Raw genomic sequence first — 25,868 nt, 5'->3', positions numbered from 1 at the left:
TGCGTTTTCACAGTTTTTATGCAGTTTCTGGTTCATGATCAGACATTAATGTGGAAAAATTACTTCCATTTCATTTAACGTCAAACATTATATGACTGCATCATCATTTTAAATTACCTTGCAACAATTAGACAGTTACAGGTCTACAGATTGTTGCCTCTTGCATGCATTGCAAAGCATTATGATAACCTATTGCCCTTATTTTATAACTTCCTTTCTTTCAGACAATATTAATTGTAATCAACCAGTAGATTTTTTGCTCTACCAGAGCAGCATCTATATCAAAATATAGATGTCACTACTATGATTTCTACACTGTAAACATTGGATGTTCATTTTGAAGTTAAATAAGAACTGAGACAAATAGATGCACATACATATGTACACTGACATACATGGTGGAACTTTCCCCATTCTTTATTTCAAGTACTATTCTTTCTGTAAAAGTATGTTTTTCAAATATTTTTCTTTATCATTTATCTGCCTACTTTTAACATTTAATTAACACAATTCCAAATTGTCAAGATAATGTGGTTTTAACCTTCCTTATTTTCTCTTGATTTGCCTAAGAACATGATAATTAGTGTTTGTTATATGCAGCATGACATTTCTTCTTTCTCTAGTAAACTGCTAATATTTTACTTTTTTTGATAGTGCTGCTCTTACTGAATTTATTCCTTTTTAACGTTATTATTTCCTTTTATTCTTCTGTTAAAAGCTTTTAAACAATTTTTCAAAGTATTTTTTTCATTTGGTTCATCAGGATTCAGGAACACATACACCTTGTTTTAAGTTTTGCAGTTCTCTGAAAATATCCTTTACTCTGTTTACATTTCTCTTTAATTTTTATGTGTAATTACTGTATCAAATGTATTAAAAGGCAACTAAAAAGGTATTTCCAAATTAATTGTAACATCTTTATTAATATATATACAAAATTTTGGAAGACAGTCTAAAAGATACTTACTACTCTTGTCACATGAGCCTGCAAAATGTTATATTTCAGCTCATTTAAATGCGTACTTTATATGCTATTTTTTATCATCAACATTTTACATTAACTTTAGCTGCTATGTCATGTAATACTGAATCACAAATACTTAGGAAGTGGAACTAAATTAGTCATGACTTTTTGCATGCTTGTTGTGATGGAGCTCTTGTGCTTGAGGCTATTTGGACACTCTAGAAGCATTCCCATTTTTCATAGCTGAATAGCTCCATAAGTAAATTCTAGATCTTCGATTCCCACTCACTGGTTTCACTTTTTTCAACTGTAGTTGTTCCACTTTGCCAGGAATTGTTGAAGATCTATTGAAATACAATGCCAGAGCTTGCACAGCACCTATCAACCAGTTGTAAAGAAACAATTCTAGTCTGTTCTAGTTAATACTTCAGTTTATGTGAGGGAAGGATAGCGGAGTGCAATGTGGAGTAAAAAAGAGAGACTGGAAAGAGCTCTCTCTTTTCCCAAGGGCAATAAAACTCCTGTTCAACTTTTGAAAGCTTCAGGGTCCAGTTCTTGGGATAGGTTCAAGACTATGAACCTGATGTAAAGGGAGATGTGCCTTGAAGCCCAAGGAATTGTAAGAATATCTTAAAGGGTGGAGATTTAAGGTACAATAATTTCTCATTTAACTTCTCTGATAGTGTAGACACCTACTTACACTGTAGACTGATACAGTTATTCTTTATTTTCCCCAGGCTCCAGACCATTACTTATCACTGCACTGTAAAGTTCCCTACAGGTCAATATGCTCACAAATGAGATGTTGTAGCACAAAGTTCAAGCACTTAAGTGTCCTTTGTGGATCTAATCTAAAGTCGCTTTCGAAAACAGGATTTAGGGCTTCTGACACTTTTACCCTATGTGTCCTGGGGTCACGTGTTGAGATATAAGGAAATTAATTGCCAGGTCTCTTGAGCCCCAGTTCCCCCATGTGATCACAGGATGCTTCTCCTCAGCACACTAATTTGGTCAGGGCATTGACACCACTATAATGTAACAAAAAGGACTCTCAAGTTTATGCCCATTTTCCAGACATGAACTTGCCTTGGATACCTACTGCCTATGCGAAGTATGTTTATGTACATGCTTATTTTTATCTTTTCCAGAAATTCCTAATAAAATAAACCATGCTGAAGCCAAACATCTTGCAGATGCCTCAGGGTCAGACAAAACTGAAAGAACAACAAAGAGGTCCAGAGTATCAACCATAAGGCGGATATTTGACATGGCAAAGCACCGAACAAAGAGGTCATCCTTTTTCTCAACTGGTGTGAAAGTTTGCCCACAAGAATCTGTGAAGCAGATTTTAGCCAGTCACCAAGCTTACTATAGATTAAGAGGTAAGATGATTATTGTAGCATGTACTTCCTCCTGTAAAGTCTTTCTTTTAATTGAGGAAACACGGTAATTTTCCAGAATCTTGTTCTTCACCTTAGAGCAGTGTATGTGCTATTTGCTTTATGGTTTATTTTTACCATAGATAAGCATAACATAGATAAAGTTACATGTGCATCAGCAGGGTTCAAGACAGAATTACCAGAAGAAAATAAAAAAATGCACTCAAAGGACTAATGAACTTGGAGTCATTGCATAATGTTCTAGTATGGCTGAACGTGAAGACCAAATTGTGCTTGCATTACTGTGTAAAGATGTACCACCTTTCTCATAAGTGCAGCAGGTACCATCGTTGCAAGTCTGAATTAATCCCACCAGTTTAAGACAAACAATGAAAGTATTAATTGGTCATTGCACAAATATGTTGGTGTATCTGTAGTTACAGTAAGTCTGTAGCAGTGTTAGTATACAACCAACACTCAGATAATTGTCAGCAGGTCATGAAAAGAACTTAGTCTTATTTTCAAAAGGTCTCAAATATTTCTTCTGCCTTTTCTCAACTAATTTGCTCTCTCCCTAGCCATTTTTTACTTCCGTTCCCCATAGAGAGCCTATAGAGTTACCACTCCAATTCTGGGTCCCTAGAGAGCACGGTGCAAATAGGCTCCTGGTTTTCATATTTTCTCTCTTCCTCCCTCTATCCCTTCCAGTCTTTCACTCAGTGACTGTTTCAATTTGTATTAGAAAAATGCATATTTTTGCACTGCAGCTAGACAGTCCAAAGCTAATTCTAAAACCTAGTCAGCATTTCTGGAATGCAAGTATCCAAGGCAACGTCTGCTCTCTAAATCTCCTCTGCTTATCTGTTTTTCCTCTATATTGGTCTCCAACCATTCACATACATCCATGTGACTTGGCTCCTCCTTTGTTCTCTTTTAGGTAGCTCTCTCTGAAATGAAACCTGGATGTAGAGCTGCAAAACTTTTACTCCAGCAGCCACTTGCTACAAGCAGCATAGGAAAATTACACTAATGTCTGTAGCTATTCCTATAGATACAAAAGTATTTGGTCTCCATTGTAGCATCGTATGGGCACTAGACAGAAATCTGAAATGTGTTAAAGAGGTTGATCCAAGAAGCATTTCTTAAATTCAAATTAATCCTGAAAGTCCCTGAAACTCACTGGTTACATCCCAAATGGGGCTGAAAGCAAGTTGTCCCAAAACAGGCTGGTATCATTAGCTTGAACTCAAAGAACCGTACATATGACCCTTTTTTTAAAAAACTGAATATGACAATACTACCGACTTTTTGGAGAGCAGCACATCACCTGGACTCAATAAGTCTTGTAGTGCAGGCAGGTTTAAACGTACATCTCCTTTTCCTCAGCAGTATTCTACACTCACAAAATTCTCTGAACAGGTGTCATCCAGTTCTTCAACTGAAACCTGAGTACTTCCCCAAAAAGGAAGCAATCAAACAGATGACTGCAGCTGAATAATTTGTACATTTATTCAGAAAAAGGTGTTTCTGCTCCCTTGAATAGTTGCACATATTGCATTACAGTATCCTTCATTAAAACCTAAAAAAACTTTTCCTGCAAGGAAAGATCACAATCCTTGAATCTGTAACCACAGTACAAGCCTTCATGGAAACGTAATCTGGTATCCATGCTGGAGCCTTACAGCCTGTGCCTATCTGTGGCAGAACCTTACCTTCATTTTGTTTCGTACATATACTTTCAGGTCTGTTCTTTTCTGTGTCTAAAGTCTAGGAGATCACTTCTACCCCTCCAAGTCCTGTGACACATTTAGAACTGTAATAGCACTGTGGATCATATCAGTCTTCTAGAGAATTTTTCTGCTTTCTAAGAAAAATTACATTTTTTTTTTTTTTTAACACACACAAATATACTTCCAAGAATGAGCACATGGCACAAAAGAGCTCAAATACAGGAGCTCAGACAGTTTCTATTGGATAACCTGAGGCTACTGTGACCCTACACCAACTCTGAAATAATACGCTATAGCATAAGTCACAATGAGGACAGTCCCTCATGTGGGGCAAACTGGGTGATAGCATAGAATCATCTACAACACCTCCTCAACTGGTCATGTGTCACGTTTATCTGGTAACTGGATTACTTATCATCAGATAGTGTATCTTTATTCAGCAGTTGCCGCTCAGAGAAACAGATACCAGAGAGCTGCAAGAAAAAGAGGATAGAAAGTAGCTTTAACTGCTAGCTCATAATGAATAAATCTCCTCAAAAGACAGCCTGTTCCTTTTTAATAGTCTGAGCACATCTGCTGCACATGCAGCTGGCTCTACGGGGAAGGCAGGTTGCTCCTGAGGTATTATGGAGGGGCTCTAACCCAGCTGGGTGAGTACATCCCTACAGCAAGTTTAGAGTATACCTAGAGAAATGACTGCGCTAATTTCAGAGACATCGATAATGCAGATAATGAACTCACTCTAAGTCAAAGTAGCTATCAAGTACTGAAAATAAATGACCCATCTCACAGTAATGAGCTTTGCAAAGTAAAGTGCTACAGGCAACAGCTTTTAAATTGCAAGTTTCTGTTAAAATGTTTTTTCTAATAAGTTTGAAAATTCCTCTCTCCAAAAGCATTTAATTTTAACCAACATTTCGAAGTGTGTTGCTTCATTTTGAGTGATGAATGTGTAAATGTGCAAATATCAAATCACTTTTAAAAGGCTTTCAAGTTTACTTTTTGGTAGAAAGCATCCATCCCCAGCCCCTTTCTTCTTACTTAGTCTGCCAGGAAGCTGTGTGGGAAGCCTTTCGTATTTTTCTGGATCGGATTCCTGATACTTCTGAATATCAGAACTGGGTTACTGCCTGCCAGAGGGAAACCTTTTGCATATTCGACATTGGCAAAAACTTCAGCAATTCCCAAGAGCATCTGGAAATAATCCAACGGGTAAGGATTACTGACGCTTGTTTATAAACTGGGAGAGACTTCCAAGTCCCTCCCTATCTGCTGATTTAAGGGCAAAGTATTGCTCAGGAGGAGGAGGGGGCATATCTTAGAAGAAAAATATACAAGAATAGTAAGAAAAAGAGCTAACAGGTTTCTGCTCTATCTGGTTGGATACACCCACTAGTAAAATGCTGTTTTTCTTAATCTTTTTGCAGCGAGTAAAACATAGAACCTTCCAAGAAAGGTAAGTAGTGCAAATAGAACCTTGTCACTTGATGTTACTGCCTTTTTTGAAAAAGATATGTGTAGATGCGTGTGGATGTGAACAGATGTACAGATAGCATTGTGGTGTATTTGGTGTGTGCTGTGAGAGAGGTGTATACTGTATTTACCATAGTACACAGCAATTGAATCACAAATAATGGAGGTGGCCAAATGTCTGAGTTACCTGTTCACTTTGAGACACCACATAATGTTTTCTCAGACTAATGTGAGCATGAAACCCTGTCAGAGACATGGCTCTGCATTAGACCAGTGTTGATTGGGAGTATGACAAAAGTTGCTATATAGTTTCTCATATAGGAAAGTCTAAGAGCTTAACAAAGGTTTATCTGAGAGGCTTCGTTAAGCAATAATATAAAAACTCCATGCCTTCACTTCTGTATTTTTACACATCATGACAGTGTCAACTAATGTGATACTTTCTTCTACAAACTCTTTGAAAGAAATATGCTTCTGGTAACACTCAGAAGTCTGAGAATGGCAGGATTAAAGTTACAAAAATACTGAACTCTGTCTCTCTGCATATAAATACTGTAGTACACCCAGACAAATCATTGTCCATAACTCCTCTGAAAAATGTATTATTTTTTCCTTCAAGTTTTTTTGATTTTCAGGACATTTTCAGGCAAATAATCTTTTGCATTCATAAGTTACACTCTCTCATGATCACAGAGATCTTATGTATCTTTGTTCATTCCAACATGAGAGATCTGAGGGCTTTTTCTCAGAAATGTATTTTTAATAATGTAGGCCCTAATTAAACTCCCCTGGAAGGCCAAAGGGAGGTCTTTTCATTCAGTCTACTGCAAACAGCAGCAGCTAGGCATTAAGTGACTGATCTCAGAGTTCTTAAATTCTTTGTCAACAGTATGGTTTTCCCTAGACATAATTGAGAAGATGAAGTAAATGCTATGAAATTACTCGTATTTTAGCAGGAAATACAGACAGCCATGATTATGCATGGTTGGACTTCATCTTTACTATTATGTGGCTTGGGAAACATTTTGTATCTTCTGTAGATGCCACATAGAGAGATCAGTCTCCAATTAAAACACAACACATAATTAGTTAGCATTGTGAAAACATTATAAATAGTACTTTTGTTCTCACTGCATAAGATATCCAGAGGATGTGGTAAATCAGTTGTTGTTCATATTCTTTATTTATGTTATTAAACATCTCAGTTGGTCCCTTATAGAAATGTATCTCATACATCTTTTCTGTCTACACTGCAGGCTTTATGCTATCTCAGTTAACACCACATCACACATTTACAACACCCTTATTCTTTCACTCATACCAGTTTTCACAAGTACTGCATCTGTGTGCACTGTAGAAATTTTGAGGAATTCTATTCTCATTTATTTCAAAGACTGGGTTTTTTATTTTATGTTGTGGGTTTTTTCCACACCCTACTTAGAACTCAAAACAATTGAAATTCTTCGCACCCCAATTCCAGGAAACAAAAATCTCAAAATGTCCCTAAGAAGATTCTTATCTAAAAATCTAAATTTTCCCAAAAGCTGAATGAATAAAAATTTGGTTTTAGAGCAGAAATTATTCCATAACCTTAACAGCAGGAATATCTAATACATCTATAATAAAATGTACTTAGATATATGTACTAGTTCTGCTTTTCAGGCAAGCCAACAGTTGCAATTGCAAAAGGTGTTCATTACCTCATGGCTGTAAAACTTACAACAGAAAATAATATCAACAATACAAAACCAAACCCTGTGATACAAGACAGACAACCTTACATCATACCCACCATATTCTTTCTTGGGTTTTCAGCTGTCTTCCATGGGGACCATGGCAGGCATTAGCCCATGAACATCACATCTCGTAGTAATCGGGATCCAGGAATCTGACTTGAAACTATCATTATTTGGAAGCATTCTTGTGATATTATAATGCAGGCCAACAACTGAAAAATAAATACATGCATCCTCTCCTCAAACCATACCATACAAAACTCTCTTGGTACCGTGAAATGTCCATTGGTCCTAAAATTAGGAGAGGCCCAAAGCTCTCACTGAACTATATTGACAGGATGAGATATAGCAAAGGAGACAAAAGTTGGTTTAGATGGTGTACAGGAAGTCTTGCTTCCATTTTAGACAGTAGTCTACCATTCCTTAACCTCAAAGGGAAACAAAAACAGACCCAGTGCACTGATTTAATCTCTGTAATCCCATCCCTCCAGTTGCATGGATAAAATCAGTCATGATTTTATCATGATGAAATCTCATGAGCAGATTCCTAACAGGACGGATAGTCCTCGGTGGAAGAATATATCAAATCAGTATTTTTGTAAGAGCAAATATTCAACTGAAGTAGAGGAAACAAAATACATAAGCTGTCGAATAAAAAATATGATCTACTGTTCCACTGCCTGTTTAACCAGCTTACAAAATATTCCATTAGAAATATCTTCACTCATTTAAACCACACTTTTATATTTCTAAATTTTTTTACACTTTTTTCATTGCCAGTACAGTATGGAGATAATTAAATCACTCATTTATTTTTGATTGATAGGAAAGATGAAATATCCGCAGAGAAAATAGGAGGCAAAAAGGTGGAAGAAATTCCTTCCATTTCTACAGGTAAAATCAAGTCTGCTTTTTGTGTGTCTGTCCTTTAAATAGAATTGCTAAAGTGAGTCATTCTTAGGTCTTAAAAGGCTGTAATTTAATGAATGTAGTAGAAGCATGACAAGTTCAGTGAAGTACGATGAAAATGTTTTTAACAAAATAATCTTTATGAAGCAACTTTTATCTCTTTACAGCATTCCAAGTTGATTTTTGCTTTCAGTCACACACATGCAATGCTACTGATGTTTGACCTGGAAGAAAGTCTGTCTATTGTATAAAACATAGCAGCTTTACCCATGCCATAAGTCATGGCCACCTTCCAGTGGCACAGGCTTGTGCTCAAACACACCCTCCTTAAGGAAAGCTGCTCCAGTGAGCTGACACCTGACCAACACAGAAAGGGGAAGATTTTTGATGTGCAAACTTGTTCTTACCTGACTTTTCTTTTAACCCCCCTGCAGGCTCCCCTGGCACACCCCTCTCTCCATATGCACCTAATGGCACGCTGCTCAATGAAATCGTTAACGACACGAAGGCTCCTGTGAAGGTCAGGGCAGCCTGTTTTCCTATCCCATTTTTTCACTCACCTTTTTTTTTTTTGAGCTCAGCTAGAAGAAAAGAGGAAGAAGCCTTATAAACACTTAGTGCTTCAAAACCACGAGTTCTCCCATCTGTTTCAGCCAGTGGAACTGAAGGGGTCTATTAGCATCTGTTCTGTACCAGAGTAGGGCATGATGTTTCTCAAGTATGAGGTAGAAAGTATACACGTATGGAAACCAGCTTTTAGGAAGAGTCTTCATTCTTTGAAGGAGGGACCTGTTGCCTATCTTGCACCATTTTGCAATCTTATTCTTCATTAAATAACACCAAAAAACCATACCTTCTAGGGCTGCCACAACACAGGAGATAAGACTAGCCCTTCCTTACCTTTTTCTGGCCAGAAAACCAGCTATCAAAGAAGCATCTCCACTGCTATCTCTTCAGAGCAGCCATGCAGCACAGCTCTGGAAACTACCCCCTCCTCCACAGGTTTACAGCAGCTGTCACCAGTTACCTCTGAGAGAGGGGTGGAGTGCTGGGAGGAGTTGTTTTCCCTATCCTGGCTGCTAGAAAGGTAGTCCTGGTCTCAGCACAGTTGTGTGGCCTCAGGGAACCTCCCTCTGGAGGTATTACCGGGGAGGACCCTGCTTCTGAGGAGCCTTCGCTCTTACATTTTCTCTTTGCTTTGCTCTGGGAGTTTTTCCAATCTGTAGAACAGCTACTTGAAAAACCTTTTTTTTTTTTTTTGGGGGGGGGGGTGGGGTGGGTTGTGCATACTGGCTGTAGGAAGAGGCTCATTTGGGGGCAGAAATGCTAGGTGAGGCCTTGCCATCACATCCCTGGCAAATCACCACTGTTCCCCATCCCACCTATACAAGCTCCTCAGCTCCAGCACAGGAATTGCACTGGCATGATCCCATATAAATGCTGTTTTTACTGCCCAAAATTATTACATCCTTGTAATGTAAGAAAGCAAAATAATCTTTAAATAGTCTCAACTTTCTATTACCTACCTGTATCTCAGATCTTACAGCGAAAGATCTAATAGAATATGAGGGAAAAGTGGTTTTAAAATCACTTATTTGTGATGTTTGAGATGTACCAGATGATTGTCATTAACCTGTTTCTCGTTGTTACAGATCTCCTTATTCTTTCTTGCCCAATCCTCTATCACCAGCTCCCTAAAGGCTGGCTCCTCAAAAGTCATAGGGTAGCTATGTAGAAAGTGCATATTCCCGAATCTTCCATTCATATGATAGAACATTACAGAATACTCTTTCTCTAACTGATGAGCCACATTTCTAGACACAACACAAAACATACATTCCTCTAAAACTGAGGTATCCTGAGGAATGATATAGCAGAGCTGAGTTTTGCAGAATCAGTGCGTGCAGAAAGTGCTCTGTCCTGTTTCACTCATTCTGTGGTTCTATTACTAACATCTTACTTTCTCTCTTATCCCCTGCCACTGCAATCACACTTATTTCTTGTTCTGCTTATTTTTGGAAGGTATTAAAGCCTAGGTGTTATGTATGGGACAGATGTCTCTAGCAGCCTTATGCCAATTTACCTGGCAGCAGAAGTGGAAACTTCACCTCGCTGTGAGATTCAGGCTGATGAGCTTGCTGCTCTTTTGGGCCAGTTTCTTCTTGATCTTATTGTATTTGTTCGTATTTTCTCCAAGGTGCAAGAAGTCTGGCTGAGAGTAGAATTATCCTTGAGCAAATAAAAAAGATAAAATCGTGTTTAAAGAATACAGAATATCTATGTATTGCAAATAATTATGAACATGCAATGTATATGCAGTACATGCAGTAAAGAAGAATTTGTTTTTTGTTCTGAGATCTCTGTATTTTTAATGGGCTTTCTTTAGAACCCTGAAAGATTTTATTCATAAAAAAAAAATGTAATAAAATACACTGGCAGTGAAATGCAACGATGGTATGTGTTAACATTAGTAACAAGATTTGTGAAGAAAGACTTAGAGCTTGGTTGAAGGCAGGAGTTTCCTGGGTGAGCTCTCTACATCACCTCTTCAGGTACTTGCATTCCAAGACTTGAAATTTGAAGCTCAGCTCTGTTTGTGAATAAGGAATGAGAGATACCTTCTGATCTTAAAATTATCAAATGTAACTTTACTTTAATAACTTTATATTTAGGATGAACTAGGAAATCTTTGTCAATGCACCCATAGCGACTTTGCCCCTTGGGGCAGCACATCATAGCCTACAAATTAATTGACATTTGGAATTTAATGTAATTAAAGAACAAAAATTAGTAAATGTAATGAAAAACTACAAATACGGTTGGGAAACAGCAAACAAAATGAGTCCTTTTAACAGCAGTAAAGTCAACTGCACAAGAAAGGTGTATCACAGATAGGGCTAATTCTAATTTATTAACAGAAAACTCAAATGCAAACTTCTGAACGTGAAACAGAAACAGAGAGTGGAACTCCGCTCTGACTGACCATGGGTTTTCTGAGTGTGGGATCTCAACTAGCTTGTAGAATTTTCTTGTCATTCTCCTTGATGTCACACATTGTCCTCCAAAGTGGCAAGTAAAGCTATATGACTTTACAATGATGGAAGTAAGACTTGGAAACAGTCTCTGTGCAAGAAATGTCTTGATTCTCTTCACCTTCATTTATGCATATCAAAGGCAATGCTCAAGTTACAATAGTAGAAACTTGTTTGCAAAGAGAGAAGAATTAAGCCAACATATATGTATAGAAACTGTTATCTTTTGTAGAATATGGTTCAGAAAGTTATTTTGGGGATGGGCTTAAAAGGGAACCTAATCTTCCTGTTAAATACCAACACGTTGGGAAAAAAAATCACTTTGATTTATTGCTTCACTTTTTTTCATTTCTTCTTCTTTTCCAGGAGCTGGGAACCAATGCAGTCCCTGAACTCCCTGTGGAGCAAATGGTAGAGTTCAGTGTAACTCTCACTGATCAGGAGTACACAGCTGAACTTAGTGATCCCAACTCCCCAGAGTATCAACAACTAGCTGCCAAATTTCAGCTACAGGTAAGGAGACTGAGTGAATGCAAAAATGTTGACTTTATATCTTGGCTGAGGTTCATACTATGAACCTACCCTCACCATGAAATAGAATTAGAATTTACTGCCCTCACTTTGAACAGATAATTCCTGTCATCTCAAGACCTTAAGTTTTTCCCCTCATTCAAGCTATCTGTTCAGCCACCAAGCTAACAAGCCGAAAGCTTTGACAGAAATAGAGCCTCAGATAACTGATGAACAGAATAACTTTAGGAATATCATTCAGGCTTAATCAAGAATTCATGGACAGTACTTTGTCATAATTTAATTTCTACAATAAACCTAATGAGAAATGTAATATAAATGTTTAAAGTAATTAGTTACTGTTGTCTGAATTATTTTTCAAAAGACTTGCACTCATTTTGTTGTACATTGACACAGTTTCTGTAAGAATTGGAACATCTGTAGTGTTTTCATATAATTAATAATGTTAACTGAATGTTCAGCTATCAGTTTATCAGCAGATAGCAGATAATGACTTGAGGTTCCTAAAAGGTTTTCGTAGTAAAATCAACTAAAGCTTCTCATCAGTTTTATGAACATTCCTTAGTGCAAGTTATTTTGCTTTCCTAGTTCAGTTCCAGATATGCGTAGAAAAGTGGCAAAGGATGTGCTGGCAGAGCTGATAAAAAATGGTTTTTCTCAAGATTTCCAGTATTACCCTCAAACAGAAGTGCCTGAAGACTTTGTTTACTAACTGTATAATGCATCTTCTATTCAAAACCATTTAATCATACACTTGTTAACATTAAAGTTAAAAGTATATTGTTATTCTGTTTGTACAAGATGGTTAAAACTGTTTAATTTATAAATGATTTGTCAAATAATCTAAACCCATCTGCATTTGGTTAATATTTCTAAGTAATTAACAATTTACAGGTGATTTGAATCACAAAACTATACATGAACCAAAACTGCTGAAAAGCCATTTTGTTCATGTTAATTGACTTGCTCTCTTATGATCTAGATTATCACTGATTTACATAATTACTGAAAAAGAGCTATATTTTGTGCTTTATTTTTCCTGTTAACAGGTAATATAGCCAGTATATACAAACCAAACACTGTAAACTGAGCAATTATGATACCACAAAGAAGGCAGTTGAGACTGTTTCGTAAAGCTCTTTCTCAAAAATAAAAAATATTGTCTAGGTAGTCAACCTGTCCTTGCCTTTTAGTTACAGATCTTACACTATATTAATTTTTTATGGTTTTATACAGATGAAAAGAATATTTGAGAAACTTCCAGGATTCAAAGAAATCCGCGTATTAGGATTTAAGTAAGTAAGAAAACGGGGCTCTCTTTTCTGTTGGCTGCTAGGGTTCTTCTGCTCCTTCTTGTCCTTCAAGATGAAGAGGCCTGTGGACTAGTGTGGGGGCGGAGGAGGGGAGGGGTATGTTGCTGTAAACAGAAAAGAGTTTTATGGTAATACTATGGAGACAATATGGCAAGAATTGAAAACACATTCCAAGTGAGAGTATGAGGTTTTGAATTACTAAGTAGAAGTAGTTTTGATTCACTGAGAGGTGAAGGATACAATAAATTCTTTGAATTGTTTGCTATCAACCCTATATTAAGGACTTTTTAAAATTACAAGGTACAGAGAGAAGTACTATTATTTAGGTGACTACTTTTTTGTGTGTGGATCCTGTGTTGTTCAGAGATCACAGTGAAGAGAGGGTTGCAGGAGGCTACATGTCTGTACATATAAAACTTTTCCAGTACTTGTTTTCCAGGTGTTTCAAACAATTTAAATTTTTTAATTTTTTTTTAGTAAATTTGAGTTCTGTCTTTCAATTTCTTTTAGTTTTAGCTTCCTTATATGTTTATTACTAACACAAGCTCTTATGTACTTTTTCAATAGAGAATCTACAGGGGAGGGGAGATAAAAAAATGGGTTATGCTTCTACAGATAAGAGCACATTGTGTAAAGGATTAAATGAACAATAACTAATAGTAAGAAACTATACAAAATTGAAAAGGAATAAAATATATATTAAAGAATACTCATATTGCAATGTAATTTTAGACAAGAGCATCCTTCTTCCTAGCATTTCTCTCTGCAAAACTGCTGGGAGAAAGGAGAGAGAAAAGCAAAACAGGCTGAAAATTAGTTGCTTATATTTTTATATTGAAATCAATAAAACAAAGAGCTGCCACAGAAAAAGCAGAGAAGTCTATAGTAGCATCTCATAGTTACAACTTGCAATAACTAACCCCTTTCAGTTATGACTCCAGATTGGGGATCCATTTCAGTTTAGTATCTTGGACTTAGGAGCTGACATGAAAGTATATTCATCAATACGGAAGACCAGTATTGATTCCCACCATCTAGTAATTTAGTTAACTCCTGAGAGGTACAGATCAGCAAAGACAGGTGTTTCTGTCCATTCTCCCTAAGCCATATTAGTGTATATTAGAAGCATTTCCCCCATGACAACATCACAAATATTCTAGAGAATTCATCAGGGAAAATAACAAGGCATTATATACAGAAGGTCAACATAGGCATGTCTTCCAGAGGTAATTAATACTTCAAGTTACCCCTGTACCTAGAGTCTCAGTAGGCACCATGTATGATAACAGTAATCATTGCTACTACTGCCACAGGTGTTCATTGCCACCATAAAGACAGAGATTAGCACAGACAGTGCTCAAAATGCACCATTTGGGGTGGGAAATAGGAAAGCTTATATTTCAGATTATCACAGTAAAGTAAAATTCCTCTCTCCCCACACAAAACATGGTGATTACTATTGTTTGGAAGGGAAAAAGCGAACTGATGAAGAGTAGACTGTCATTTTCACACACAGACAAAAATTATAGATGGCACATACAAGATAAGATAGATTGTCAAAAGATGGTTGTGATGTGTATGACTGAACGATTTACCAATATACATGAATCTTTGTTTTTCTTTCTTTTGCAATCCTTTCTCACACCCTTTCTTCTGTGATGAAATGAAGACAGAAAAAGGAGAAAGATGGGTAACCTTTCTGTAATGCTTAATTAAGATTAATAATTTTATTGACTAATTATTAATAATTATTATTAATCCTTTTATTATGTACATAGGTACATCAGTAAATATCCTTTATCTTGATGTGACAAAGTGAATTGATTATGTTCTGCCTAAGTACAAAATCTGTGATGTGAAGTAGCAGGGACAGCTTTTACTTTTATCTGAAAGGTTCATGTAATCAAATTTCGTCAAGATCTCTCTGAAGGAAAGAAAATGTTTGATCTAAGAAAATTCACGTTCAGATGACTGAAGAATTTTATCAGTCGTATACTGAAAGTGAAAAATAAATAGGGAAACTTTATATTCCAGTTTCATTTTTGATCTGCTGTTTCCTAGCTGTATTCCCATATACACATTATTTTCAATAAGTACATAGAATTTGATTTGTTATCTCCATTGTCAAGCCAGATAGAAAAGCAAAGAGACCAGTTACTAGCTTGATAAAATGCAGGGAGTTTTTGACTAGTAATACAAACAGATGCAGTCTATTGTTGTTGCTGCTTAAAAGTGCTCCTGGGGAATAATTTGTCTAGCAGTTCCCAGAATTTCTCTTTTACTCATACTTTAAAAGGAAGAATTGTCTACTGTTTTTCCTGAATTCTTGCAATGTCATATAAATTTAAATATATATACATAGTAGATAAAGTGAAATTCCTTTCTCTACAGTTATTTAATATTGTAAAAAGCTACATAGTATAGAAATGTTTACAGTGTACTCATTATTTTTCATTTTAATTATGTGATTAACATTTATGAAAAGTCATGTATTAATAATGGTGAACATTTGAGACTTCCATTGAACATCTAGGGAGAAGCTATAAACACCCATTTGGAGTTGGAAGAGCTAATACCCCTTGTGAAAAGTGATTTGCTTGCCACATTAACTATTTTTTTTTGCTGTTCTTTGAAAAAGAGTAAAAAATTGCCTCAGTTGTGATAAGGTTTTTGCTTATCTGCAGTTTTATGGACTGCCTAACCCCTTTTCGGAGGATCCTCCATAATGTGTGATTATGGCTTCTAGTAACTCCAGCATGCATTTATGGCTGTTTGAATCAGTAGTCAATGACTGATCAGTAGTCAAGGTTTCTGAGTAGTGAGATTAAACTGTATTATATTAGAATATTTTTACAATTTTCTTCATAATTTGAATTTCTATTTAAAATCATGAATAGAAGAAAAAAGGTATAGCAAAAGTAATTTGAAGGTGACAGTCTCGTTAGAATGAAGTAAATCTACATCGCTTTTACAGAAGATAATATGTTATGGTTGCATATTTGTTTGTTGTTAAAACTGGTTCTCAGTCAGTAACTGGTTTTGCTGCCCTGGGCATTTTTACCTTTCCCCTTGCAGATCAAGCAGCACTATAGCACGGTATGTGGTGAACTTTGAGAGAGATGGCTCAGAAATCAAAAGCACAGCAGATGACATCTCAACTATTGGATCTAATAAAGTTGAAAGTGAAAAAATTCCAATTTCTCCAGTGGAAGAGAGGGAGATATCAGGAACTAAACTCACAGTAACAGACCTTCAGCAACTGGTTGCCATTGCACTCCATGAAGACCAGTCCCTGCCAATGGACCTTGGGACACTTCAGTTTACTGATGGTTAGTAGGCAGGCAGGTGCCAGACACAAGTCTGAACCTTGCCTTTCCAAACTGATGCAATTTCAGTAAGGTGTATTTCGCTGCTCTAAAAGATTGTTTTCATTTCTTTAGTGTTGCATAGCATCCAAAAGATGCAGAGATGTAAGTTAAATTTTATAGCGAAGTGTGCCTCTATAATTATACAGCCAAACATCCAATCATATTAGAGGATCTATTTTTTTCTTTCTTTGTTTAGAAAATCTGGATATTTGGCACACTAAGATAATTAAGAGGAGAAAAATAAAAGAGATACTATGAATATTCACTGTATCATTTTAACTTCCCAGTATGGACAGTCTCCTCTCTTTAGCAAGACAAAAAGTGAGGGCTTCCTCCAACCTAAAAATTAGGCTTTCTGAAAGTTCTGTCTTGATTGTAAGCAAACCATCTAAGCTCTCCATGAAGTCAGAGAGACAGACACTTTAAAGAGCATTTGGTCCCAAGATAAAATCAGTAAAGGCGTGTTTCACTCTGAAACACGGAGTATATATGACAAGCTGGGTGTGAGGACCTCCAGCAGAAGGTTGAAGGTCTGCACCCTGTTCAGTAATCCAGATAATAAATATCCCCTTCTGGTCCATCAGTTATTTTTGCAAAACCAGTATATCCCTAATTTTGGAGAGGTAGGTTAAAAGGTGGGAAATTATTTAAAATCATTTTTCATATGCATATTTACCAAAACAATCTTAAAACACATACTAAATTTAACTATAGTGTTTAATTTGCAAACAGCAGCATTTTTTTGCCAAAAGAAATTATTCAAATGAACTAATACTTTCTGTAAGAATAAAATGTCATATTTAAACGTAGATTCAAAGTCCCCACAAAAAATAGATATAGAGCACTTCAGTAATATATATTTTAATCAACTTTTTCCCAGTCGTTATTTTTAATAATCAGTTTTAGAAAAACAGCTGTTGTGCAATGACTTTTAAAGAGCTCCTCTGGGGGGGTGAAGGGACCAATGGGGCACTGAAGCCAAAACACTGACGTTAACAATGGTGTGGACTCTAGGTAAAACTGAAGTAAATTTAGGCTTAATGAACAATGTAATATAATGAGTCACCATAATCTATGCAGATTTAACTGAGGGGTTCGTACTTCAGCTAATTTTAAGCATTCCTCCATTGTTCAGCTCTCCGCAGACCTATCCCATTTATGCTAAGTAAAGCGTACAAAGAACACTGCATATAAAATTCTGATTTCCCTCATAATTGTCTGGTTGAAGGGACATGGATGGCTCACTCTTCTTAACATGGATTTTAAAAAGTAATTTTTCGATGGAGAACAGTTTAGTACTGGTTTTTACTGACCTTATGTGTTTTGATCAGTTTTCAGCATGCCGATGTTGAAATGTTATTTTCTCTCTTTCTCTAATGTTTTTGATTTTGTTTTGTTTTGTTTTTTGGGGGCTTTTTTGGTTTCTTTTTTTTTTTTTTTTTCAGAATCTGTTATACCACCTAGTGATTTTGATAATGATATCCAAGGCATGGTCACTATTCCTCTGGCAGGCCCTGATTTGGTAAGTTAATACTGGTTGTCATATTTATTTATTTTTCCATGGAAAACAAAATTAAACAGTGTTAAGGTGGACATAAATATCAAAAAACCCCCGTTTCATATGCTAACATCTGCTTTTTGTACTTGCTGTAAGGATGAATGTTGTGTTGTTATACTGCAACAAAGATAGTGTTTAGAGCATTTACAGATGAATACTGCTGCCTGATTACCTTTTCCAGTTTTAATTACAAAGTAAGCAAGGTCTTACTAGTTCAGTAGTACAGAGCAACTGACGGGGATAATGAAGGCCATTTTTAAAATTACAGGCAATGTGATTAGGATCACATGCACATGCCAAACATTTTATACATCCCATGACTTCATAGCAGCCTTCCAGTGTCTGAAGGGGGCCTACAAGAAAGCTGAAGAGGGACTGTTCTTCAGGAACTGTGGTGATAGGACAAGGAGTAATGGGTTCAAACTGAAAGATGGGAAATTCAGGTTAAATATATGGAAGAAATTCTTTACTTTGAGGGTGGTGAGGCACTGGAACAGGTTGCCCAGAGAAGTTGTGGGTGCCCCAACCCAGGCACTGTTCAAGGCCGGGCTGGATGTGACATTGAACACATCCAGTGGAGGGTGCCTCTGCCCATGACAGGGGGATTGGAACTAGATGATCTTTAAGGTCCCTTCCAACCCAAACCATTGTATGACTCAATGTTGACCTAGCTGTTTGCAAGTTCATTTGGCTAAAGATTATTGGCCTTTTTAGGAATAAAACTTAAACATTATAATGAAAGCTGCTTTTTTAAAATTTTTCAGGAGGAATCTATGAGTGTGGAACTCCCACTAGGTTACCCCAGCCCAGCAACAGTGGACCAAATAGGAGACACCTTGGTTGATGAATTTACAACTGGAAGTCCTGCTCTAAGTGAAGAAGAGATCAGCATCCCTGAAGAATTTAATAATTTTATTACATCTGAACCTGAGTTCCCTACCAAACCATCCAGAGATCCATTTCAGGACAGATCTCTACAAAAAGTTACTGACCACCAAAGTTTCACAGTGCCTTTCAGTGCTCTGGGGAGCACTAGCAGTCCTCCAAAATCAGAGGTTTCCTATCTGCCTCCTCCAGCAGATGAATCTGCTAGCAGTGGCTTAATCACCGATGGTTATGAGTCTCCAGTGGAGCAGGCTACCACAATGGCAATTTATACCACAGGTAGCTTTACCCCACCTAGTCTACAAGCCAGAGATGAGGATTATGAACATGAGGAGAAGACAGAACTGACTGATATAGCAGAACCACCTTTCGAGGAAGCTGACCAAGACATTCCGCCTGAACAAGGTAAGACACAAAAGATTTTTATGAGAGAGTGTAGGAGAGATGTATGTTATGGCACATGCAATCATATATTGGTACAGCAAGCATTCCTTTCCATTGTGACAGGAAATTTTTCTGGACCATCAAAGGTGAAAAATTTTCATTTCTGATGCTCACTTCAGGAAAATCCTAATGTAACTCACTTCAAGGTTGTCAAAGCCAAAAAAACAAAACAAAAAACAAAAACAACCTAACCCAACAACAAATGTCTAAGGATAAGGCACACTTACTACAGAGTATTATGGTAAAATTTCAAAAAGGCAGAGCAAAAAGATATGTCAGGGAAGAAAAAAAGGATATCCAAGGCTAACATAAAAAAATTGGTATTTAAAACATGGAAAATAAATTACTTTAGGCCCTACAGTCAGTTGTGGATGACAGCAGGAAGAATATAATGAAATAACTTATTCAGATTTATTATTCAGAAAAGTTTACATATCTACATGTCTGATCAATGTGAAAAACTTTTAAAAATTCTGTTTTCTGTGTTTGTTTATTCCATTTTATCCACACAGGAGGGTTTTTTAGAGGCACCCAGCTACATGAGAAAAAAAATACATAATAAATAAAAAAATCTATACATGTGGAGAAAAGTCTGTATAATGTAGCCTTTAAAAAGAAAAATACATAATAGATATGCTTCCCACAGTTGACTCTGCGGATGAAAAAAGCTTCAGACAAAGCTTTTAGGGTCACCCTTAGGGCACAGACAAATTATATTTTTCCCTGGAACAGCAGAATGACAGTAAGGCTACTGCTTCCGTCACTTCCATTAGCGACTCAGAAAGGCATACTAGGCACTGTGGAGACCTATGGTGTGCAGGTAACTAAATTGTGTGGGGCAGCAGCCTCCACTGGCAAAGAAGCAAGAGCCACAATTCCTGCAGTTGCCCTCCATGTCTCCCAGTTCTTGTCAGCCCCGTCTCCTCTCCTGCTCCCTGAACTGGCCTTACCATCTGAGCATTAGGTCAGTAAATTCAAATTTTACTTGCACTTCAAAACCTGTGCTAGCTGTCTAAGATGCAAGAGGTCACTATAGACACATGGGAGGAATTAGGTCTTGGACGACTATTCATATGTTCTTTGTCTCAGATTTTTGACTGACCCTCCCAAAAGAAAAGCAGAGGGCAGGTAATCACTTCATAGGGGTCAGCAGGACTCTCTGATGTCCCTGCATAGTCTCTAAGCAATACTAAAAAAAACCTGCAGAAAAAAATGAACTAAAGACAAATTCAGGGCAAAATTCCCAAATATGCATTAGCTCACACAACACACTTGTGTTTCTGGATCCACAAGAACATCATGCTCAACGCTTGCAAGTTTGTTCCCTGCTGCAGGAGAGTTTGTTGTTCCCTTAGGAGGCTCTACTCTGTCCCTGTTCAACTATCTCTGTGCTTACCCAGTCCTTGGCCTTTCATGTCCCTCCCTGCACTTCAGATGTCTCTTGAAATGAGCATAATGAACCCTCCTTCCACTTTGAAGGTATTCTTCCTGATCCAGCATGCCCAGATACATGGGCATACCTGTACCCCTGCTGCCCAACCACATCCTGTAAGGCAAACACTGTTTTCATAGCTGATTGGAAACACCCCACTTGCCTGTTGATAACATCCTTTACAGTGAGCCCACGTGGCAGAAATGTGACAGTGGGGAATGCCCATATACCATACTGTCTATGATATTGTTTGTCCGGATCCAGCAAATAACAAGATTGGCATTTTAAAGAATAAAGGGTGTAAAAGCTGCCACTTGGGAACATACAAGAATGAGCTCTGGACTTGGAAGAGCATAACATTTCAGTGGTCATGTTGTTACATGGTAGTTTATGCACTGAGTAAGAACTTCCCATTCTATAATCTTGCCTTTTTTTACATGGAGTTATAAAGTGAGAGGAAAGCAAATACTTTATGATTAGCAGAGTGAGTTAAAGATTAGAAAATCACTTCTTATAAGAATCAGTTGTCAAATGTTCCTGAAAATAAAGTTTATGATAAAAAAACATTAAACGCAACTATTTTCAAATTCATGCTGAGAAGTCTTGCAGTGCTACTGATAAAAGCACAGCATACATTCAAATAGCAGTTATTATAACCGTGGAAAAGCATTACATTTGCAGGGGAAAGAAAGTCATGCATTTTTCATTCTATTCACTCATTGCGTTAAGGACTTGATATCATAAAAACCACATAAAGCCACATATCTGTTTCCCAGTTTGCTAAATAGCTGAAAAACCTTGTCACTTATCAGCTCCAGATGACTGAGGAGAAGCAGCAGAGGGTATATGACTCACCTGTGATGACCCTTTAAACACTAACAAATTGTTGTATATATGGTTTGGAACATGTCAATCTGCAAGAGAACACACTGTCTAGAGTTGTAAGAAAAAAGATCCTCCCACAATAAGGCATACTATCTTACACAACTTATGTCTAAAACAAGCACTTGAGTATATGAATTCCGCCATTATTTCTGCAGCTGAGTAGCAGAGGGAAAATAATTGTCCTTGTCTAAAAAGAATGGATGCTGTATTAGCAATGTCTCAAAACTGTAGTTATTATATATTTTTTAAAGCTTATAGTACACAAAACATGCTGCAGGCTTAACAGTCAGGAGACCTGTTGAAAACTATTTATTGAGGTTTAAAATGTATATACTTTAGAACTTTTTATCTTTTTAAGCTCTTCTCAATTCTAGCAGTCCTGTGTACAGCATCTCCTGTATTTTTTTGTTTCCCTATATATTGCATATTTCATAAGAAATGATAGAATACGATCTGGAAATTCAGGTTTTATTAAAGTCAGCAATATTGGTACTATTAATTTACATATGGCAAGCAGAATTTGCCAGGCGCAGAATTTTTCACTCTTTGTTCCTGGCTGCATTTCATAGCTGCATTTCTTAGTAATATTAAAAAAAAATAATCTTTTAACTATTACTCCTGTGAAATAGCAAAACTACTTTGGCAGTGCTTTATGAGGTCGAACAGAAGTTTAGGGTCTAAACAGTTGCCTGAAATTCTACTGCATTAATTTCCAGCTATGTCCCCACTCTACTGTCCAGAAGATGGAGCAAATTTTTCTTCCTTGCATGTTGAAAACTTTAGATTCACACTTCTTCGCCTTGAAAAGAAGAGCTGGCTATCAAAAATAACATAGTCTGAGATTCTTTTAGGTATCAGCTCTTCTTCATGGATGGACTTTATTGCATTGGTTATCACATGTTTGCAGCGACAGGCTGGACATTACTACAGAATTCTGAATATTGAATGTCTACAACCTACGCAACTACTTTAACTGTGCCTACCCGAGGTAGCAAATCAAAGCAATGGAAAAAATTCTTTCACACCTCCCAAAAAGATAATCAGACTCAGCCTCACACACACAAATATACACAAAGTTCTGCATACAGCATCTAGAGAAAGGAGAGTAAAAACAGGTGAGGGATGAAGAGTCAAACTAATGAGAGGTGTCCTTTTAAGCCATGCAGGATGGGATTTGTCAGACTTGGGCTGCCAGTGGGAGGAATGAGCCAGGAGCATGTGTGAGGCTTCCTTCAGACCGTACTGTGCTCATTTTGCACAGTGATGTTGTCCATGGGCAGTAAAGAGCAGGTCAGGGAGGATTAGACAGACATGCTGACCAAATGGTCATGGCAGTCACTCCACCTCTTGGAGTAGGCCAGAACTATAAGGAAGATGCCAAGCTGTCTTTAGAGTAAGCCTACTGTTCTGAGATTTCACAATAGAATTGAAAGAAAACCATGACACAAATTTCCAGACTTCTTATTGAAAAGTTCTGAAACACCTGCATCAGATGTTGTGGTTTAAACATTTGACTTTTCAAAGGGTTTTTCTTTGCTCTAGCACCTCTAAAATCTCAGCTATTTCTATTTTTCATTTATAATCAGAGTGAAAAAAAGCTTTTTTTCTTACTGTCAGAATTGATATGTGTTCACTCTTATCTAACATTCCTCTTTCTTCTTCATATTTTTCCCCTCTGGAGTTAAAGCTAATTAATATATCTTCTGTATGGTTAACTTCTGCCTTTCTTTGCAGTCTTCCTGTAACTCTGTCTAAACCAGTATGACAATTCAGAAAGGAAGCCCTTTGTGTAATGTATTAGGAAGGCTGTTATTTGAAAACCTATGCAAATTTCAGCAGTAAAAAAATGTAAACAAATATATAAACAGATAAAAGAGTTCATAATGTCTGCAAGAACAATAATGATATATTTTGGCTTCCTAAATAGTAAGAAGAAATTTAATTCGTATTTGTTTTAATTGTAGCTACTAATGAATTGTACAATCCAGGTAAATGATTATCCCAAAATCATCATGACCATCATGGAGGAGGCATTATTTCGGGATAAGTTATTCCAGAAGTATAGGACAAAAAAACGCTAGCAGTAAAATCATTCAGCTATTCAGTTGTACTGCATCTCCGTCTCTTCAGCCTGGGTCATCCTCAAGCTCTCAAGAAAAACTCTGAGACAAAGACTCTGCAGGGTATACCACAGGGGTTTTTTTCTGTGAGAAAAAAACATTGATGAGGAGTAGATGGTGGTCACATTTCTGTATGTGTAACTGATAAAAAGCCTAATTAATTGCCTTAGTTGCTCTCATGTTCACACAAACTTGTTGTGAGTGGTACCCTTTAATATTTTCTTCCTACCCAACAGTTAATTCAGTGGTGCACTCTTCACTCACTACTATTTCCAAGTAATCTTTAGAAAAATTCAGTTTTCTCCATGTTCTCTTTCTGCCTCTGGTTCATCCTCAGCTGCTTAAGCACTGTCTTTGCTTAGCATAACTTTCTATTTGGCATAACCAGCATTGTCACAGAAAAGAAAACCCCACTGCTTCTTGCAAGAACCTCTCCAGATGTTCCCAGGATTGGAATTCACTCATCCTTTGTGTCAGGAACGCTCATCATTTCTTTCACATCACTGGTTATAGAGGGTAAGAACCCTTCGTTTCCTTGCATGTTTTTCTGGTTTTTGTACATTTTCTTTGACCATAAACTGACAGGATTTTCTTGACATTATCCCCCATCAGCTTCTCTCTGTGCCCTTTCTGCTTGCTGCTTCAGATGTACAAAGAATGATTTTCGTGAAGGTGCCAGCTGTTTGATGTTTGGAGAAGTGAACAGGTAGGTCTAGCTGTGTGATTTTCTCAAGCCCTGTATATGATATTGATTAGTCTGAAAGTTGTCTATGAACTGAAGATGAGGCTGAATATGTAAGAGTTTCAGCAGGCCCATACTAGGATATGTCATATTTAAGGAAAATTTCATAGTATGTTCACTGTTTTGAGAAGTTAGAATTGCATAATCAGAGAACTACAACTATCCTGAAGAATCCTAAACATATTAGACTAAATTATTAACATCTGCTCAGAATTTAATGATAGGCTGCTGCCCAGCTGCCTCTGTGCTGGGAACAGCAGGAGCAATCTGAATAGAACAAAATCTACATCACATCTTCAAAACATACTTAAAAATGCTAAAATGGAATGACTACTCCAAGCAAAAAGGTATGAGAGAAAGAGAGCACTATCTATTTTCCCAATTTAACACATGACTTGTTTAAATTATTAAGCTACCTAACTGCTTTGGTTTAGTTTTACTTTAAGGTTAAGCTTTGCTTGCTTCAAATATTATTTCTTGTTCATGACCCCCCAAATACACAATATAAATGCATCTTAACCAAAACAAGTGATAATTTTGTTTATATGCAGTTGGTAATTCCAATGACTCATTGAAAGGACTGTGTGAAGCGCAGAAAACAATTTATATTTTTGCAAAGAAAATTTGCTTATCCAGATGCCAATCTTATGAGCTAAATGTATAATGAAAAAATGTAACACCTCTTTCTGCACCCACATAGACAGCAGGAAGATATATTCCCCCTTCCAGTTCAATGCTATTTCACTGCAAAGTAATCGTCCCTCCAAATTCACCTTAATACTCCACTTGTCAAAATTTAATCTTTTCATTGTTTGCAAGAAGCCCTCCCCTATGAGTGAGATGCAATATATGTAATACAGGCTTTCATGCATTTCAGTCTTGGATCCCATCTTGTGTTAAAACCAAACCTTTCTGTCTGTGTGCAGAGACAAAATTTAAAGATGAAAAATTAGGGGGTTCTGTTGCCTGCAGCCTAGGAAGACAGGAGCAGCCACAAAGGCTACAGAGACTCAGAAGAGAGGAAGGAAGGAGTACTTGCCATATGCTAACACTGAAAACTTGACAAGCTAACAACCCACCCATAATTTTTCTTCATCTTTGTTACTGTGTGTGAAGGAGCTCTTTCTCCGGGGGGTAGGGGGGGACATACAGGTGTTGCCACATGTGGTCTAATTCCACTTTGTTCCAGAAAATTAGTTTTCTTTAGAAATAAAGGTCTAAAAACTTATTTGAGGCAGTTTACAGTCTTTAGACACAATTGCAATAATTCTAATCTCCTAGTAAAAAGAGAATATTAAAAGGCAGAAATAATTTCAAAATTTGAAGAGCCAGTATCACAAATAACTTATATCAATGTCCTGAATATA

At 36.9% G+C, this 25,868-nt stretch overlaps 1 protein-coding gene across 7 annotated transcripts in view; it reads left to right on the top strand.

Moving 5' to 3' along the window:
- IMPG1 (interphotoreceptor matrix proteoglycan 1) overlaps window positions 1–25,868 on the top strand; it is a 57,515-nt gene that overhangs the window by 10,695 nt on the left and 20,952 nt on the right. For 5 of the 7 annotated variants that reach the window (XM_027645130.1, XM_027645126.1, XM_027645123.1 and 2 more), the window contains exons 2-12: window positions 2,113–2,346; window positions 5,119–5,285; window positions 5,501–5,529; window positions 8,109–8,176; window positions 8,626–8,711; window positions 11,590–11,736; window positions 12,991–13,049; window positions 14,737–14,757; window positions 16,143–16,396; window positions 17,881–17,957; window positions 18,758–19,283. In XM_027645130.1, the coding sequence (XP_027500931.1) occupies window positions 2,113–2,346; window positions 5,119–5,285; window positions 5,501–5,529; window positions 8,109–8,176; window positions 8,626–8,711; window positions 11,590–11,736; window positions 12,991–13,049; window positions 14,737–14,757; window positions 16,143–16,396; window positions 17,881–17,957; window positions 18,758–19,283 (1,668 nt within the window). Of the gene's footprint in view, window positions 1–1,515; window positions 1,615–2,112; window positions 2,347–5,118; window positions 5,286–5,500; window positions 5,530–8,108; window positions 8,177–8,625; window positions 8,712–11,589; window positions 11,737–12,990; window positions 13,050–14,736; window positions 14,758–16,142; window positions 16,397–17,880; window positions 17,958–18,757; window positions 19,284–25,868 lie in introns of those variants that run through there. The other 2 variants (XM_027645129.1, XM_027645124.1) reach the window with 2 other exon arrangements.

This window comes from Corapipo altera, unplaced genomic scaffold (assembly GCF_003945725.1).
Source record: "Corapipo altera isolate COAL_440 unplaced genomic scaffold, ASM394572v1 2, whole genome shotgun sequence".
NCBI lineage: Eukaryota > Metazoa > Chordata > Aves > Passeriformes > Pipridae > Corapipo > Corapipo altera.
Note: the sequence above shows the minus strand (reverse complement) of the source record. Positions and strands in the feature narration are given on the sequence as shown.